Raw genomic sequence first — 18,009 nt, 5'->3', positions numbered from 1 at the left:
TGCAAAGAGCTGACTCATTGGAAAAGACCCTGATGTTGGGAAAGATTGAGGGCAGGAGGAGAAGGGGACGACAGAGGATGAGATGGCTGGATGGCATCACCAACTCAATGGACATGAGTTTGGGTAAACTCTGGGAATTGGTGATGGACAGGGAGGCCTGGCATGCTGTGGTTCATGGGGTCACAGAGTCGGACACAACTGAGCGGCTGAACTGAACTGAAGGAAAAGAAAAATAATTATTGGATTAGACTCTTAAGTATTTGAGTTTGCTGAAGTTGACTCTGGAAGGGTGTTGTCCATCTTGATTTCCTAGTCACCTTAAAAGTAGTAATGAAAGAAAAAAAAAAAAACCTTTAGTACTTAATACAGAGAAGTGCTTTTTAAGTACTACAAAGTCTGGCACAATATTTACCATTCTAAAATCCCTTTTAACTTTGGTTTTTCACTTTAGGATAATGGCAAATTTGTAAATCTGTTTGCTCCTGTTTGGAAATATCTTGGGTGCAATTGTAGTTAATCTGCATAATGTTGTCAAGTTAGAACCAATAAACAATAATACAAAATGACTATTTAAAATATAGGGAAAAGTTAGGTTTGGGGGAAAAATAATTATCCAAAATGGAGTTTGGTCAAAGCTAATACTAGTACCTACGCTTGGATTTAAGTTTCTTGTATGGATTTGTTTATGGTCTGTGCATGTGTGTGCTCAGCCAGCCAGTTGTGTCCAACTCTTTGCAACCCAATAGACTGTAGCCTGCCAGGCTCCTCTGTTTTTGTAATTTTCCAGGAAAGAATACTGGAGTGGGTTGCCATTTTCTGCTGCAGGGATCTTTGCGATCCAGGGATCAAATCCATGTCTCTTGCGTCAACAAGTGGATTCTTTACCACTGCACCACCTGGGAAGCCTTATGGTCTCTAAGACAATGATTTTTATTCTTACTAATTAATTAATGAAGCAATTCACTAATACATTTCCCCCAAAAGAACTTGCCCACAAAATACTCTTTCCTTCAATAGTCATTTAATTGTTTCCTTGTTTTGTTTGACCCTTGATTAAAATTGTAGAATATAGCTACTACTTTGTAGCATCCTTGAAAGATTTGTAATAATATGAAACCATGGAAGACAAGACTAAAAAAACAATCTTTATTCCCTCTCCATGTATTGCAGTCTGAAGAAAATTCTCTGGTTTATGAATTGGAAACATTTTAATTTCTAATAAGTGGCTGCTTAAGATTATTTCTTAACTCTTTTTACACTGTGAATCAAAGGGGATTATTTAAATGTGAAACTCAAAGCACATGTGCTACAAGACAATACAGCATAACGGTTCAGACCTTGCATGGACTTTGGAGTCTGATAGACCTGGGCTGAAATTCTAGATCATCCATTTATTGGCTGTGTGATCCAGTACAAGTTACCTCACCACAATCCCTTCATGTGTAAATGTGACTAAAAACCTACTTCATAAGATGGGTCCCGGGATTTAAATCAGGATGTGTGACAAATGCTTGTAACAGTGCCTGACACATAGCAACAGCTCAACAAATGGCAGCAATTACTATGAAAACACAACAACCCCTTAAATAATAATCATAAGTAAAATATTAGTGCAATCTGTCTTCAGTCATTAAACATTTATGATGGAAAAAATAAATAAAATTGCCAAAATCTTGAAGCAGCTTAACAGTATGTAACTTTATAAATATTATTCTTGCATTTCCTTCCCAGTAAACGTAAGTTTGAGCCAGTTGTATTTTTGTTTTAGAATATTTTGATCATCAAGAAATTTAACATCTAAAGTAAAAAGAGTTATATTTGTTATGTGTATTACTGTACTCTAATGGTTTTGACAAAGCATTACATGTATGTTAGAAAGAAAAAAAATCCTAATTACTGCAGTTTTTCGTAGTTGTAGATGCAACTATATTTGAAAACATGAAAGGAAGTTAGAATACTTCTGTGGGTTCATCACTCTAGTAAGTCACAGTACCAAACCCTGAAATCCTAAAAGAACTCTTGCAGGTTTAGAATATAGTAGAAACATTCAGTTGGCAAGAACACACAGAAGAACTATACAAAAAAGATCTTCATGCCCCAGATAACCATGATGCTGTGATCACTCACCTAGAGCCAGACATTCTGGAATGTGAAATCAAGTGAGCCTTAGGAAGCATTACTATGAACAAAGCTAGTGGAGGTGATGGAATTCCAGCTGAGCTGTTTCAAATCCTCAAAGATGATGCTGTGAAAGTGCTGCACTCAGTATGCCGGCAAATTTGAAAAACTCAGCAGTGGCCATGGGACTGGAAAAGGTCAGTTTTCATTCCAATCCCAAAGAAAGGCAATGCCAAAGAATGTTCAAACTACTGCACAATTGCACTCATTTCACATGCTAGCAAAGTAATGCTCAAAATTCTCCAAGCCAGGCTTCAACAGTACGTGAACCGTGAACTTCCAGATATTCAAGCTGGATTTAGAAAAGGCAGAGGAACCAGAGATCAAATTGCCAACATCCGTTAGATCATAGAAAAAGCAAGAGAATTCCAGAAAAACATCTACTTCAGCTTTATTGACTATGCCAAAGCCTTTGACTCTGTGGATCACAACAAACTGTGGAAAATTCTTAAAGAGATGGGAATACCAGACCCCCTGACCTGCCTCCTGAGAAATCTGTATGCAGGTCAAGAAGCAACAGATAGAACCGGACATGGAACAATGGACTGGTTCCAGATTGGGAAAGGAGTACGTGAAGGCTCTATATTTTCACCTTCCTTATATGCAGAGTACATCAGTGTGAAATGCCAGGCTGGATGAAGACAAGCTGGAGTCAGGATTGCTGGGAGAAATATCAATAACCTCAGATATGCAGATGATACCGACCTTATGGCAGAAAGTGAAGAATTAAAGAGCCTGGCAGAAAGTGAAGAGGAACTCAAAAGCCTCTTGATGAAAGTAAAAGAGGAGAGTGAAAAGGTTGGCTTGAAGCTCAACATTCAGAAAACAAAGATCATGGCATCTGGTCCCATCATTTCATGGGAAATAGATGGAAAAACAGTGGAAACGGTGTCAGACTTTGTTTTTTTGGGCTCCAAAATCACTGCAGATGCTGACTGCAGCCATGAAATTAAAAGACGCTTACTCCTTGGAAGGAAAGTTATGATCAACCTTGATAATATATTAAAAAGCAGAGACATTACTTTGCCAACAAAGGTCCGTCTAGTCAGGGCTATGGTTTTTCCCATGGTCATGTATGGATATGAGAGTTGGACTGTGAAGAAAGCTGATCGCCGAAGAATGGATGCTTTTGAACTGTGGTGTTGAAGACTTGAGAGTCCCTTGTACCGCAAGGAGATCCAACCAGTCCATTCTAAGGGAGATCGATCCTGGGTGTTCATTGGAAGGACTGATGCTAAAGCTGAAACTGCAGTACTTTGGCCACCTCATTCGACAAGTTGACTCACTGGAAAAGACTCTGATGCTGGGAAGGGTTGGGGGCAGGAGGAGAAGGGGACGACCGAGAATGAGATGGCTGGATGGCATCACCGACTCTGTGGACATGAGTTTGAGTGAACTCCGGGAGTTGGTGATGGACAGGGAGGCCTGGCGTGCTGTGATTCATGGGGTCGCAGAGAGTCAGACACGACTGAGCGACTGAACTGAACTGAACTGATGAAAGTAAAAGAGGAGAGTGGAAAAGCTGGTTTAAAACTCAACATTCAGAAAACTAAGATCATGGCATTCAGTCCCATCACTTCATGGCAAATAAATGGGGAAACAATAAAAACAGTGACAGACTTTACGTTCTTGGGCTCCAAAACCACTGCAGATGGTGACTGCAGCCATGAAATTAAAAGATGCTTACTCCTTGGAAGGAAAGTTATGACCAACCTAGATAGCATATTAAAAAGCAGAGACATTACTTTGCCAACAAAGGTCCATCAAGTCAAAGCTATGGTTTTTCCAGTAGTCATGTATGGAGGTGAGAGTTGGACCATAAAGAAAGTTGAGCGCCGGAGAACTGATGCTTTTGAACTGTGGTGTTGGAGAAGACTCTTGAGAGTTCCTTGGACTGCAAGGAGATCAAACCAGTCAATCTTAAAGGAAATCAGTCCCAAGTATTCACTGGAAGGACTGATGCTGAAGCTCCAATACTTTGGCCACCTGATGCAAAGAACTCACTCATTGAAAACGATTACGATGTTGGAAAAGATTGAAGGCAGGAGAAGGGGACGACAGAGGATGAGAAGGTTGGATGGCATCACCGTCTCGATGGACGTGAGTTTGAGCAAGCTCTGAGAGTTGGTGATGGACAGGAAAACCTGCCGTGCTGTATTCCATGGTTGCAAAGTGTCAAACACAACTGAGCGACTGAAAAGAACTGTTCACGTTTATGTTATGGGAATCTGTAACATTTAGGAAATATTTGCCAACAAACAAAAAAGGAATTTGGCATTTGGAAGTATTTCATAGACAGCTGTAGTCAAACCTACAGAAATTAGCAGGTTGAGGCTGTGGCACAGGTGAAGTGTCTGTAAAGTTAGTCAGCACTCTCATTCACGTACGGTGTTGTGGGGACAAGATCATCATAAATCTCCCTGTCTTGGTGTTCTTCATCTTTGTCACTTGTTCAGAAATGTTTATGCTGAGTAACATTTAAATGTTTAAAACATCGATTTAGCTATTTCTAGCACACATAAGGGCTTCCCTGGTCGCTCAGTTGGTAAGGAATCCACCTGCAATGCTGTAAACCCAGGTTCAGTTCCTGGGTGGGGAAGATTCCCTGGAGGGAACATGGCAACCCACTCCAGTATTCCTGCCTGGAAAATCCCGAGGACAGAGGATCCTGGCAGGCTACAGTCCATGGAGTTGCCAAGAGTTGAACACGACTTAGCGACTAAAGCATCACCAGCACATACAAAATAATAATAGCCTTTTATTAGTTATTTTCTTGCTTTTGAAGCAGCCAACTTCCTTATAAATTTCATTATTCACTGTTGTCCTCAAAAATACCTCTTCAGTTGACTATGGTTTCCTGAGTTTCCTGCATCAATTGATGCATTTTCTATAATCATAAAGACTGGTTACCACATACCATTTTTCATAGCAAATGAAAAAACCTTATGTTTTCCCTTAATAGTCTCTCAACTAAGCATTTAAGGCAGTCTCCATGGGAGCTGTCTCCATACCCCATTAGTGTGTGAAGGAGACAAATCCCTGAGACGTAAAGGATGAAAAAGTGGGTTTTATATTTGAAGTTTTAAGTTACCAACATTTTTCCTTTATTGCTTAATCACTGAAATTTTCTAATCTTGTTTAGGACGAAGATTTTATTTCAGAGATTTAAAAAATGCAGTGTGACATTTTATAGCAGATCACAAAACAGTGGTGCAGTGTTTAGTTTTTTAAATTTTTTCTTATATCTATTTATGAAGACATCCTTATTTTTTATTACTCTGTTTAACTGCCTTTGAAGTGAAAGCGCTGAGTCGTGTCTGACTCTTTGCAACCCCATGGACTGTAGCCTGCCAGACTCCTCTGTCCATGGAATTCTCCAGCCAAGAATACTGGAGTGGGTAGCCTGTCCCTTCTCCAGGGGATCTTCCCAACCTGGGGATTGAATTGGGGTCTCCTGCACTGCAGATGGATTCTTTACCAGCTGAACTAACTGGGAAGCCCTAACTGTCTTTAATCCAACCTTCAAAGTAAATATTTGTTCCTTTGCTCAGGGTTTAAATATAATCAGGAATAATTCTTAAGGAAATCTGGCTTATGAAATATTTTATCCAGTTTTGTCTTCTGTTCACATTTCTTAGGAATAGTTATGGAGGAAGGGAAAACAAAAGATAAGATTTATTTATTTAAATTTGTTAGAAAGATCTTTACTGGCAAAGCAGGGAATGAGTGGCAAGGCACTTTCTTTATAAGAACAGTAATTTTTTATTTGAAGCTCATGGATTCAATGCTGTATATTCCCTGGACATATTATTTAAAATATATATTCTTTTCTCATGAAAATGGTATGTGTTTAGCCCTGAATGTTCAGTCTCTTTGAGGAAACCTATTCTAGTTGACTTAAGGTGAACTAGTTTGTTATAAAATTGAACAGTTAAGGTTTGCATTGATTTTTGATGACTAGATTATTTCGGGTAAACTTATTTTTTGATTGAGGTTATATTTGATTTATAGTATCATATAATTGTCAGGTGTACAATATAGTGACTCTCACTTTTTAAAGGTTATACTCCATTTATAGCTATTTTAAAATACTGGCTATATTCTCTGTGCTATACAGTATATTCTTGTGGCTTATTTATTTTTACCTAGTAGTTTGTACCTCTTCTCTACCCCTTTCACCCCTCCCCTTCCCTCTCCCCACTGATAACCATTAGTTTGTTGTGTATATCCATGACTCTGTTTCTTTTTTGTTATATTTATTAGTTTATTAGATTCTATATACAAGTATATCACACAGTATTTGTCTTTCTCTGACATAGTTCACTAAACATATCTTCCGAGTCCATCCATGTTGTTGAAAATAGCAAAATTTCATTCTTTTTTATAACTGAGTGGTATCTCATTGTGTATATATATACACTATGGAATATATACACACTGTGTATATATACACACACATAATGGAATATATATACTACATCTTCTTTATCCATCGATATGTTGATGGACCCGTTGCTTCCTTATCTTGGCTATTGTAAATAATGATGCTGTGAACATGGGGTGTGCTGTCTGTTTGAATTAGTGTTGTTTTCTTTGGATGTATACTCAGGAGTGGAACACTGCTGGATCATATGGTAGGTCTATTTTTAGTTTGTTGAGGAATCTCTGTACTGTCTTTCACAGTGGCTGTACCAGCTTACATTCACACCAGCAGTGTACAAGGGTTCCCTTTTCTCCCCATCCTTGACAGTATTTTTGGTCTTTTTGATGATAGCCATTCTAAAAGGTGTGAAGTGATATCTTATTGTGGTTTTCATTTGAATATCTCTGATGTTTAGTGATGGTGATCATCTGTATGTCTTTTTTGGAAAAACATCTGTTTAGGTCTTACGTTGCTTTGATGTGAGCTGTTTATATATTTTGGATGTCAACCCCTTGTCAATCAAATCATTTCCAAGTATTTTCTCCCATTCAGTAGTTGTCTTTCCATTTTGTCGACAACTAGTTCATTTTTAAGTCATCTTTAGAACTAGCGATTTCTATTACTTTGTTCAAGACTGAAAGAAGGCCAGTGTGACTGAAGTGTGTATGGAAGGGGATAGAGCGCTGTGAGATGACCGATCTGTGTATCAGATCATACTCAGCTATATGAAGGCCATGACAAAGAGCTTAGACTTTATTCTAAGTGAGATGGGGGACTGTTTATGTTTTTAAAATATCACTTTGGCTGCTATGGAGAAAAACCATATAGGACAGGAAAAGAGGCTCTTCTAGTAATCAGGGCTAATGGATTAGTGTAATTGAGGAATCAGAGACCAACTAAAGATGTTTTACAGAAAAAAGTGTACAGGACTTGGTGATGTTGAATCTAAGCACTAAGGGAAAGAGGCGTCAAGGACGTGCCCAGGCCTGATGATCAGTGTATGCTACTGCAGGGCTGCCTTAACTCTTGTGTGCTTTCTGTTCTGATATGTCAGTGCCTTTGCTATATCTGATGACCCAAGGTTTGGGGGAAAAACTAGGGAGAAACAGGTTTAGAGGGTGAAATCAAAGTTTTGTCCACTTATGTATTATAACGTTCCTAGATTGATGAGATATTAACTGTCTTCTTGAAAATTTTCTGAAACATTTAAATAACAATAATATAGCAATCCAGATAGAAGTGTTTCCATATAGTGGCACATAACAGATATGAAGACTGACCTTTTAAGGCAATGCCAAAGAATGCTCAAACTACTGCACTGTTGCACTCATCTCACACGCTAGTAAAGTCATGCTCAAAATTCTCCAAGCTAGGCTTCAGCAATATGTGAATTGTGAACTTCCAGATGTTCAAGCAGGTTTTAGAAAAGGCAGAGGCACCAGAGATCAAATTGCCAACATCCGCTGGATCATGGAGAAAGCAAGAGATTTCAAGAAAAACATCTATTTCTGCTTCCTTGACTATGCCAAAGCCTTTGACTGTGTGGATCACAATAAACTGTGGAAAATTCTGAAACAGGTGGGAATACCAGACCACCTGACCTGCCTGTTGAGAAACCTGTATGCAGGTCAGGAAGCAACAGTTAGAACTGGACATGGAACAACAGACTGGTTCCAAATAGGAAAAGGAGTAGGTCAAGGTTGTATATTGTTACCCTGCTTATTTAACTTATATGCAGAGTACATCATGAGGAACGCTGGGCTGGAAGAAGCACAAGCTGGAATCAAGATTGCCGGGAGAAATATCAATAACCCTTATGGAAGAAAGTGAAGAGGAACTCAAAGGCCTCTTGATGAAAGTGAAAGAGGAGAGTGAAAAGGTTGGCTTGAAGCTCAACATTCAGAAAACGAAGATCATGGCATCTGGTCCCATCACTTCATGGGAAATAGATGGGGAAACAGTGGAAACAGAGTCAGACTTTATTTTTTTGGGCTCCAAAATCTCTGCAGATGCTGATTGCAGCCATGAAATTAAAAGACGCTTTACTCCTTGGAAGGAAAGTTATGACCAACCTAGATAGTATATTATAAAGCAGAGACATTACTTTGCCAACCAAGGTCCGTCTAGTTAAGGCTATGGTTTTTCCCGTGGTCATGTATGGATGTCAGAGTTGGACTGTGAAGAAAGCTGATCGCCGAAGAATTGATGCTTTTGAGCTGTGGTGCTGGAGAAGACTCTTGAGAGTCCCTTGGACTGCAAGGAAATCCAACCAGTCCATTCTAAGGGAGATCAATCCTGGGTGTTCATTGGAAGGACTTATGTAAAGCTGAAACTCCAATCCTTTGGCCACCTCATGCGATGTGTTGACTCACTGGAAAAGAGTCTGATGCTAGGAGGGATTGGGGGTAGGAGGAGACGGGGACGAGAGAGAATGAGATGCCTGGATGGCATCACCGACTCGATGGAGGTGAGTTTGAGTGAACTCCGGGAGTTGGTGATGGACAGGGAGGCCTGGTGTGCTGTGGTCCATGGGGTCGCAAAGAGTCGGACACAACTGAGCGACTGAACTGAACTGAACAGACATGAATCTCACCCCTCCTGCAGCTTCTGAACATCTATCCATTAGTGAATTAGCCGTCTTTGAGAAAGCCTGGAGGGGTGTTTATATCAGGTTCTCTCAGCCTTCTCACTATTGGCTTTTTATATGGGAAAATTCTTTGAGGGCCTGTCTAGAGCATTATGGGCTTCCCTGGTGGCTCAGACAGTAAAAAATCTTGCCTGCGGTGCAGGAGACACAGGTTCAATCCCTGGATCGGGAAGACTCCCTGGAGCAGGAAATGGCAACCTAACTCCAGTATTCTTGCCTGGAGAATCCCATGGACAGAGGAGCCTGGTGGGCTACAGTCCATGGGGTCCCAAAGAATAGGACATGACTGGGCGGCTAACACTCACTTTCACTGCAGCATTATAAGATGTTTAATAGCCTCCCTGGTCTACTAGATGACAGCAGTAACAACTCCCAATTGTGAGTAACAAAGATGTCTCCAGATATCACCAAATATCCCTAGGGGCAGGGGAACAAAATTGTCCCCTGGTTGAGAACCACTGGTTTATAAGCAATGGAACTTTCTAGCATGGTGCGGACAATAACAAAACTAACAGCTGTTAGCACTTGTTATAGCCCCTATATCTCATGCAACCAGAATCATTGGACAAATTGGTTAATTTTTTAAATCTGCTAAGGTTGACTCACTGGAAAAGACTCTGATGCTGGGAAAGGTTGGGGGCGGGAGGAGAAGGGGACGACGGAGAATGAGATGGCTGGATGGCATCACCGACTCTGTGGACATGAGTTTGAGTGTACTCCGGGAGTTGGTGATGGACAGGGAGGCCTGGTGTGCTGTGATTCATGGGGTCACGGAGAGTTGGACACGACTGAGCGACTGAACTGAACTGAAGGTTGAAAATTATTTTCAAAAATACATAAATGCCTTTATCTTTAACTTAAATATAAAACCACTTAATTTTTTGATGTTGGGCCATTATCTTGAATATGAATCCACTGGCTGGATTTCTAAGTTGTCATGTCATATAATACATTTTCTACCATTTTAAATTTTGTGTCTTAAAATGGGACAGAAATTTGATTGTTTTCCTTTTTGCTTTTTTATTGATATATAACTTTGTCTGTTTTTTAGATTTCTGACCCATACCACATTTAATCACGTTTTGACTGGAGAGGGGTTGGGGAAACACTTTTATCAAGTGTCTACCAAACCTAGCTTTCAAATAAAACTGGAAGTCAAGTACACTCACAGCTCAAGGGCTGCTGAATACTTAAATTACATAATTACCCCAAGTAGAGCCAACAGGTTCATTGACCATTGCCACTAGCTCTTTGCTACTAACAGAATCACGTGGGGATATCAGAGAGCAGATTCCTAGCCACAGCCTTCATAAGCCAGTACGCCTACCAGGTCAGTTTTATCAGGTGGAGACTGGCTAAGAAATACTGTTTGTGCCAGACACTCTACTTGCATTCTCTTTTAATCCACAACAATCCAAAATCATAGTGTGTTAATATTTTTGTCTTTGAGAATACTGAAACATAAAGATGGCGTCTTGCACACGGTTATGTGGGTAATAAAACAGTCAGGATGTGCTTTACCATTTCATCACACACACCATGGGGGTTAATTCTCTACAGAACACTAGGCTCCCTTCTGGTCCATGATCACAAATTATACCTTTCAATGTTGACCAGTTATCATCAAAGTAAGTGCTGTGCCTAGAAAATATGGGTGATCAATATAAATCTATCACTGGAAACACTAGAAAGCGTCAATTCTGTATGTCTAGCCTAACCCCCTGGTAAGCTCAGATGGTAAAGAATCCGCCTTCAATGCAGGAAACCCTGGATCGGGAAGATCCGCTGGATAAGGGAAAGGCTACCCACTCCAGTATTCTGGCTTGAATTCCATGGACTGTATAGTCCTTGGGGTTGCAAAGAGTCGGACATTACTGAGCGACTTTCACTAGCAGGCTAACCCTAATACTGCTTACACTCATTTCTTATTGCTGTGGTGACAAATTTAAAGCCACAAACCTAGTGGCTTAAAACAACACAAATTTATTATTTTACGTTTCAAGTCTGACAGGCCTTACTGAGCTAAAATCAAACATTCTTTTCTGATGGCTCTAGTGGGGGAATCCATTTATTTGCCTTTTCCAGCTTCTAGAGGCCACCATGTTCTTTGGCTTATGACCCTCCTTCCCTTCTGTCTTCAAAGTCAGTAATATTGTCTCTCCCTGACATAGTCACGAACCTCCGTCCATAGTTCATCAGGCACTCTGTCTATCAGATCTAGTCCCTTAAATCTATTTCTCACTTCCACTGTATAATCATAAGGGATTTGATTGAGGTCATATCTGAATGGTCTAGTGCTTTTCCCTACTTTCTTCAATTTAAGTCTGAATTTGGCAATAAGGAGTTCATGATCTGAGCCACAGTAAGCTCCCGGCCTTTTTTTGCTAACTGTATAGAGCTTCTCCATCTTTGGCTGCAAAGAATATAATCAGTCTGATTTCGCTGTTGACCATCTGGTGATGTCCATGTGTAGAGTCTTCTCTTGTGTTGTTGAAGAGGGTGTTTGCTATGACCAGTGCATTCTCGTGGCAAAACTCTATTAGCCTTTGCCCTGCTTCATTCCGTACTCTAAGGCCAAATTTGCCTGTTACTCCAGGTGACTTGACTTCCTACTTTTGCATTCCAGTCCCCTATAATGAAAAGGACATCTTTTTTGGGTGTTAGTTCTAGAAGGTCTTGTAGGTCTTCATAGAACCTTCGTTCAACTTCGGCTTCTTCAGCATTACTGGTTGGGGCATAGGCTTGGATCACCGTGATATTGAATGGTTTGCCTTGGAAACAAACAGAGATCATTCTGTCGTTTTTGAGATTGTATCCAAGTACTGCATTTTGGACTCTTTTGTTGACCATGATGGCTACTCCACTTCTTCTAAGGGATTCCTGCCCACAGTAGTAGATATAATGGTCATCTGAGTGAAATTCACCCATTCCAGTCCATTTTAGTTCACTGATTTCTAGAATGTCGATGTTCACTCTTGCCATCTCCTGTTTGACCACTTCCAATTTGCCTTGATTCATGGACCTAACATTCCAGGTTCCTATGCAATATTGCTCTTTACAGCATTGGACCTTGCTTCTATCACCAGTCACATCCACAACTGGGTATTGTTTTTGCTTTGGCTCCATCACTTCATTCTTTCTGGATTTATTTCTCCACTCAAGAGATGGGCATACCAGACCACCTGACCTGCCTCTTGAGAAACCTATATGCAGGTCAGGAAGCAACAGTCAGAACTGGACATGGGTTCCAGATAGGAAAAGGAGTACGTCAAGGCTGTATATTGTCACCCTCCTTATTTAACTTATATGCAGAGTACATCATGAGGAACACTGGGCTGGAAGAAGCACAAGCTGGAATCAAGATTGCCGGGAGAAATATCTATAACCTCAGATATGCAGATGACACTACCCTTATGGCAGAAAGTGAAGAGGAACTAAAAGCCTCTTGATGACAGTGAAAGAGGAGAGTGACAAAGTTGGCTTAAAGCTTAACATTCAGAAAACGAAGATCATGGCATCTGGTTCCATCACTTCATGGGAAACAGTGGAAACACTGTCAGACTTTTATTTTTGGGGGCTCCAGAATCACTGCAGATGCTGATTGCAGCCAGGAAATTAAAAAACGCTTACTCCTTGGAAGGAAAGTTATGACCTAGATAGCATACTAAAAAGCAGACATTACTTTGCCAACCAAGGTCTGTCTAGTCAAGGCTATGGTTTTTCCAGTGGTCATGTATGGATGTGAGAATTGGACCGTGAAGAAAGCTGAGCACCAAAGAATTGATGCTTTTGAACTGTGGTGCTGGAGAAGACTCTTGAGAGTCCCTTGGACTGCAAGGAGATCCAACCAGTCCATTCTCAAGGAGATCAGTCCTGGGTGTTCATTGGAAGGACTGATGCTGAAGCTGAAACTCCAATACTTTGGCCACCTCATGGGACGAGTTGACTCACTGGAAAAGACTCTGATGCTAGGAGGGATTGGGGGCAGGAGGAGAAGGGGACGACAGAGAATGAGATGGCTGTATGGCATCACCGACTCGATGGAGGTGGGTTTGAGTGAACTCCGGGAGCTGGTGATGGACAGGGAGGCCTGGCGTGCTGTGATTCACGGGGTCACAGAGTCAGACACAACTGACCGACTGAACTGAACTGACATAGTCATATCTCCCCCTCTGACTCTGAACTAGAAAAACCTCCTCCTCTCACTTTTAGGGGCCCTTGTGTACATTGGGCCCACTTGGATAATGCAGGATAACCTTTCTACCTTAGTAAAATGAGGCTTAGAGCTGTGGTACAGCTTTGGACTCATTCAGTCCTGTTCAATTATATTAACTGAATCTGTTTTTAATGGGCATTTTCATAAAGTTGTAATACTGAAAGTTTGATTTGTATGAGAAATCAGCATGATTGAATTCCTTAATATATTGGAACTATCCTCAAAGCCCAGGTAAATGGATCAACTGTGTAATTACAGATAATTATAGATATGTTGGAGTCCTTTAGTATTTTAATAGTTTAAGATAGGTAAAATCAGTCTCATAAATCTCAAACAAGAGATTATAATAGAACCCTCTATTTGTTACAGAATGTATTTGATAAGTGATACTACAGTAACCCTACAGCAACCACATTCAAGATACTGAACAAAAATTTTCATTAGAACTTTCTATTTAGGCCTTCTCCTGAATGTGCTTAAATGACTACAGATGTTAAAGGGATTCTTTCAATTGGAACTATTATTCTTTTCCACGTGTGTTATGTTCTTCCCACCTATCTATCCAGACAATGGCTTTATCCTGACATGCTTCGCGATGTGGTTGCCCTGTGTGTGAGATAGACAATGACTTTGTCTTTTTTTAAAATAAAGGTCATAAGTTCAACAGTAAGGAATTAAAAAGGGATCTTTTAATTAATTTTACTATTTCTATCATAGGAGATGAATATGATGTATGTGCCATTTGTTTGGATGAATATGAAGATGGAGACAAACTCAGAATCCTTCCCTGTTCCCATGGTATGAATAATTACTGCTTTGAATTTATACATCATTTATACTTAGGTTCAGTGTTAGACAAAAAATAGTTATTAGCACATCATAAGCCAGGTCCTGTACTAATCAGTGATCTCATTAAAGGATGAAGATTTATAAAAATTTACAAACTTTTGTCTTGTCCCTATATGATGCATACGGATCTGAACATGAATAACCATGGCAGGAGATTATGTTCTCAACAACAGTGCACTATCTAAAAGATGTGTATTTTGCTTCAACAGCTTATCACTGCAAGTGTGTAGATCCTTGGCTAACTAAGACCAAAAAAACCTGTCCAGTCTGCAAGCAAAAAGTTGTTCCTTCTCAAGGCGATTCAGACTCTGACACAGATAGTAGTCAAGAAGAAAATGAAGTGTCAGAACACACCCCTTTACTCAGACCTTTGGCTTCTGCCAGCACTCAGTCATTTGGGGCTTTGTCGGAATCCCACTCACATCAGAACATGACAGAATCTTCAGACTATGAGGAAGATGACAATGAAGATACCGACAGCAGTGATGCAGAAAACGAAATCAATGAACATAGTGTTGTGGTCCAACTGCAGCCTAATGGTGAACGGGATTACAACATAGCAAACACTGTTTGACCTTCAGAGGATATTGGGTTATTTCCTCTTAAAATGTTTATTTAGGCATATAGTTTGATTTTTTTTTTTGCTCCCTTCAGAGATTTCTGTAGAGATAATTTATTTTTTATTCTACAGGTTAATCAATATTACTGAAACAGTTTTTTTTGATCTGTATTTATCTGCAGGAGTGTACTTCATTTCACTAATAATAGACTGGTGCTGTAATTCAAGCATCAGATTGACTCTTTTGGAATGAAACGTAGCCAAAACATTAAAAGAGATTCCTCAGTATAGCTTGCGATTAAGACCTAGATCACAGTAAGCACACGTTTCATGTTTTCACACACAGGGTCAGTGCTGTGGCCACCGAGCATGAGCTGAGCCAACTCCCATCTCCATAAAGTTACCTAGAGTTGTTGAGCTGGAATATGCTTGTTCTGGTATTTGGCCAAATTGCCATAATTAGCGAGAGGTGACTATCAGCGCCACAGAGAAACTCAAAGCTTTTTCCTTTCTATTGCCAAGTAGTCTTACCCTGATAGGGTCAGTCAGTACTAGGGCAGTTTGCAAAATGTTTGTTTTTATTTTTAAGGTTTTTAATACTATAGTGTCATGTATGAACTTGATTTATCAGCTGAAGTAATGTCTCTGACTTTACTTACTGAATTTCAGTATCCTTAAGGATTCTGTGTGGTGATCAAAACATAAAATGCTGTATAAAAATACCAAACTTCAGTCATTGTTAATATTCAGATTATATACCTCTTAATAAAGAGCATCCTATGCTTATTAGCCCTGCTAAACTATGTACAGAGGAAACTGTTCAAGTATTGGATTTGAAAATGTTGCTTATGTTTAACAGAACTAATGATGTATTTAAACAATGTATTATGAAAAGCTAAATTACACATTACTGTTAACTATGTAGAAAATATAGGCTTATATATAATCAAAATGCTAAGAATTTTTATATGGCCTTGTATGAAGGGAGTTTGAATGTTAATAAACACGTTTTCCACTTTGTTTGTTCTCCTGTAGTATTACCCACATTAAACTTATTTAGGTGCACAGTGTTTTTTAAAGTTATGATAATTAAGGTAATTTAGGGCAGATAGGCAATGGCAAGCCACTCCAGTACTCTTGCCTGGAAAATCCCATGGATGGAGGAGCCTGGTGGGCTGCAGTCCGTGGGGTCGCTAAGGGTCAGACACGACTGAGCGACTTCACTTTCACTTTTCACTTTCACACATTGGAGAAGGAAATGGCAACCCACTCCCGTGTTCTTGCCTGGACAATCCCAGGGACGGGGGAGCCTGGTGGGCTTCCGTCTCTGGGGTCACATAGAGTCGGACACGACTGAAGTGACTTAGCAGCAGCAGCAGCAGCAGGGCAGATAAACACACTTTACCTTAGGATTTTATACAAATTTTATACAAAGTAACTTTGTATAATTGTAAAAGTAACTTTGTATATAATTGTATAAATTTGTATATAATTGCTCACAAGCAATTAGGGAATCCCCCCAAAACTGCAGACCAATGGTTCCAACAACAGTGTACATTATGATACCTTCTTATAATTATGGTACATCTTTACAGTAAACTGCTGTACAGCCCCAAGAGGGTAAATAGCTAGATTTATCTGTATTGACATGGGAAATTAATAGTGAACAGAAGCATATTAGAGAATAGTTAAGAATACCAGTTAGCCTTCTGTTGTAAAAAATTTTAATACATTTTTTAAAACTGTAACACTATTGAGGGATTTCACTTTTTGAACTGCTTTAAAAAAAATTTTTATAAGCAACAACAAAAAATGGGTATTTCCACTTAGGACAATAAAAAATTGAATTCTTCATTATTCTCCCACCCCTACCCCACAGAAATAAAAATAAGACCTGAGAAACAGAATTATGGTAGTTAAAGGAGAAGGAAATGGCAACCCACTCCAGTGTTCTTGCCTGGAGAATCCCAGGGACGGGGGAGCCTGATGGGCTGCCGTCTATGGGGTCACACAGAGTCGGACACGACTGAAGTGACTTAGCTGCAGCAGCAGCAACATGGTAGTTAAAACAGTGCTATGGAATTTGACACACCTATTTGATCCTAACTTTTCTAAACCTGTCTGGTCATTTGTATAATTCATTTATCCTAAGGTAGGGTGTAAGGTCCAAACACTGAGCTCAGTGTCCAGAACATAAAAAGAACATCATACCTAAAATACAGTTTTTTAAAGGGAAAAAGTTAATCACTGGTAAGTGTATTAGATGTTATATTCCCTCAGCCTTTAATCCACAATTCAAATCAAGGACTTGGTTCCTTCAAATTTGTTAGTTTTTCTGAGGCAAAAATAATTTTCTTTTGAAACTCTATAAACTCTCAGTTGTTAGAAATATGTATACTTAACAGCACTATCTAGGACTGTTACTAGTTCTAATAGTCACTTGAAATCTATAATTTCTCTATGGTATAATTACACAGCTTTTTTTAAAAGACCACTGAATAAAATTAAAATCCCATTTCCACTAAAAAATATATTCCTAATTTAAAAATTTTCTGATTATAAAAGTATAATTACCTAGAAACTTACCCAAGAAAAATTTGTATTTTGCCTTCAGAAATACATATGTAAAATACATGATATATATTTATCCCATTATATAAAATTCATTGGTGAGCACTATCTTATGTAATTCTTCAATGACTATTTTGTCTTCTGAACATAGTCATTTATTCGACTCATAACCCTGAAAGTTAAATCTTGTAGTTTTCCAAGTTTATTCTAAGTAATGCTGTGGGAGTGACATTCTGCTATACAAATTTATATAGCTCCATTTCCTTAGGTTAAATTCCTAGAAGAGTACAAAGCAAAGATACATGTATGTATTTTCATAAGTGCTTTTCTAATGAAATTATGGGAAAGGGGCCAATGATTAGTTTCATTCATTTTAGTGATGAAGTTGCCATCTACTGTCTTCTCTGGTGGCTCACGAGGCAAACAATCCGCCTGCAAGGCAGGAGACCTAGATTCGATCCCTGGGTTGGGAAGATCCCCTGGAGGAGGAGGGCATGGCAGCCTACCCCAGTATTCTTGCCTAGACAATCCCCCACGGACAGAGTCTGAAAGAGTTGGAAACAACT

At 39.5% G+C, this 18,009-nt stretch overlaps 1 protein-coding gene across 6 annotated transcripts in view; it reads left to right on the top strand.

Moving 5' to 3' along the window:
* The window catches only part of RNF13 (ring finger protein 13), a 140,190-nt gene extending 124,298 nt beyond the window's left edge, over window positions 1–15,892 (top strand). For all 6 annotated transcript variants that reach the window (XM_088839896.1, XM_055411885.2, XM_055411877.2 and 3 more), the window contains 2 exons: window positions 14,182–14,262; window positions 14,523–15,892. In XM_088839896.1, the coding sequence (XP_088696022.1) occupies window positions 14,182–14,262; window positions 14,523–14,887 (446 nt within the window). In that variant the 3' untranslated portion in view covers window positions 14,888–15,892. The remainder of the gene's footprint in view (window positions 1–14,181; window positions 14,263–14,522) is intronic.
* The last annotated feature ends 2,117 nt before the right edge of the window (window positions 15,893–18,009 follow it).

This window comes from Moschus berezovskii, chromosome 1, assembly GCF_049115385.1.
Source record: "Moschus berezovskii isolate FMDL1 chromosome 1, NW_MosBer_1.0, whole genome shotgun sequence".
In the NCBI taxonomy this organism is placed as follows: domain Eukaryota; kingdom Metazoa; phylum Chordata; class Mammalia; order Artiodactyla; family Moschidae; genus Moschus; species Moschus berezovskii.
Note: the sequence above shows the minus strand (reverse complement) of the source record. Positions and strands in the feature narration are given on the sequence as shown.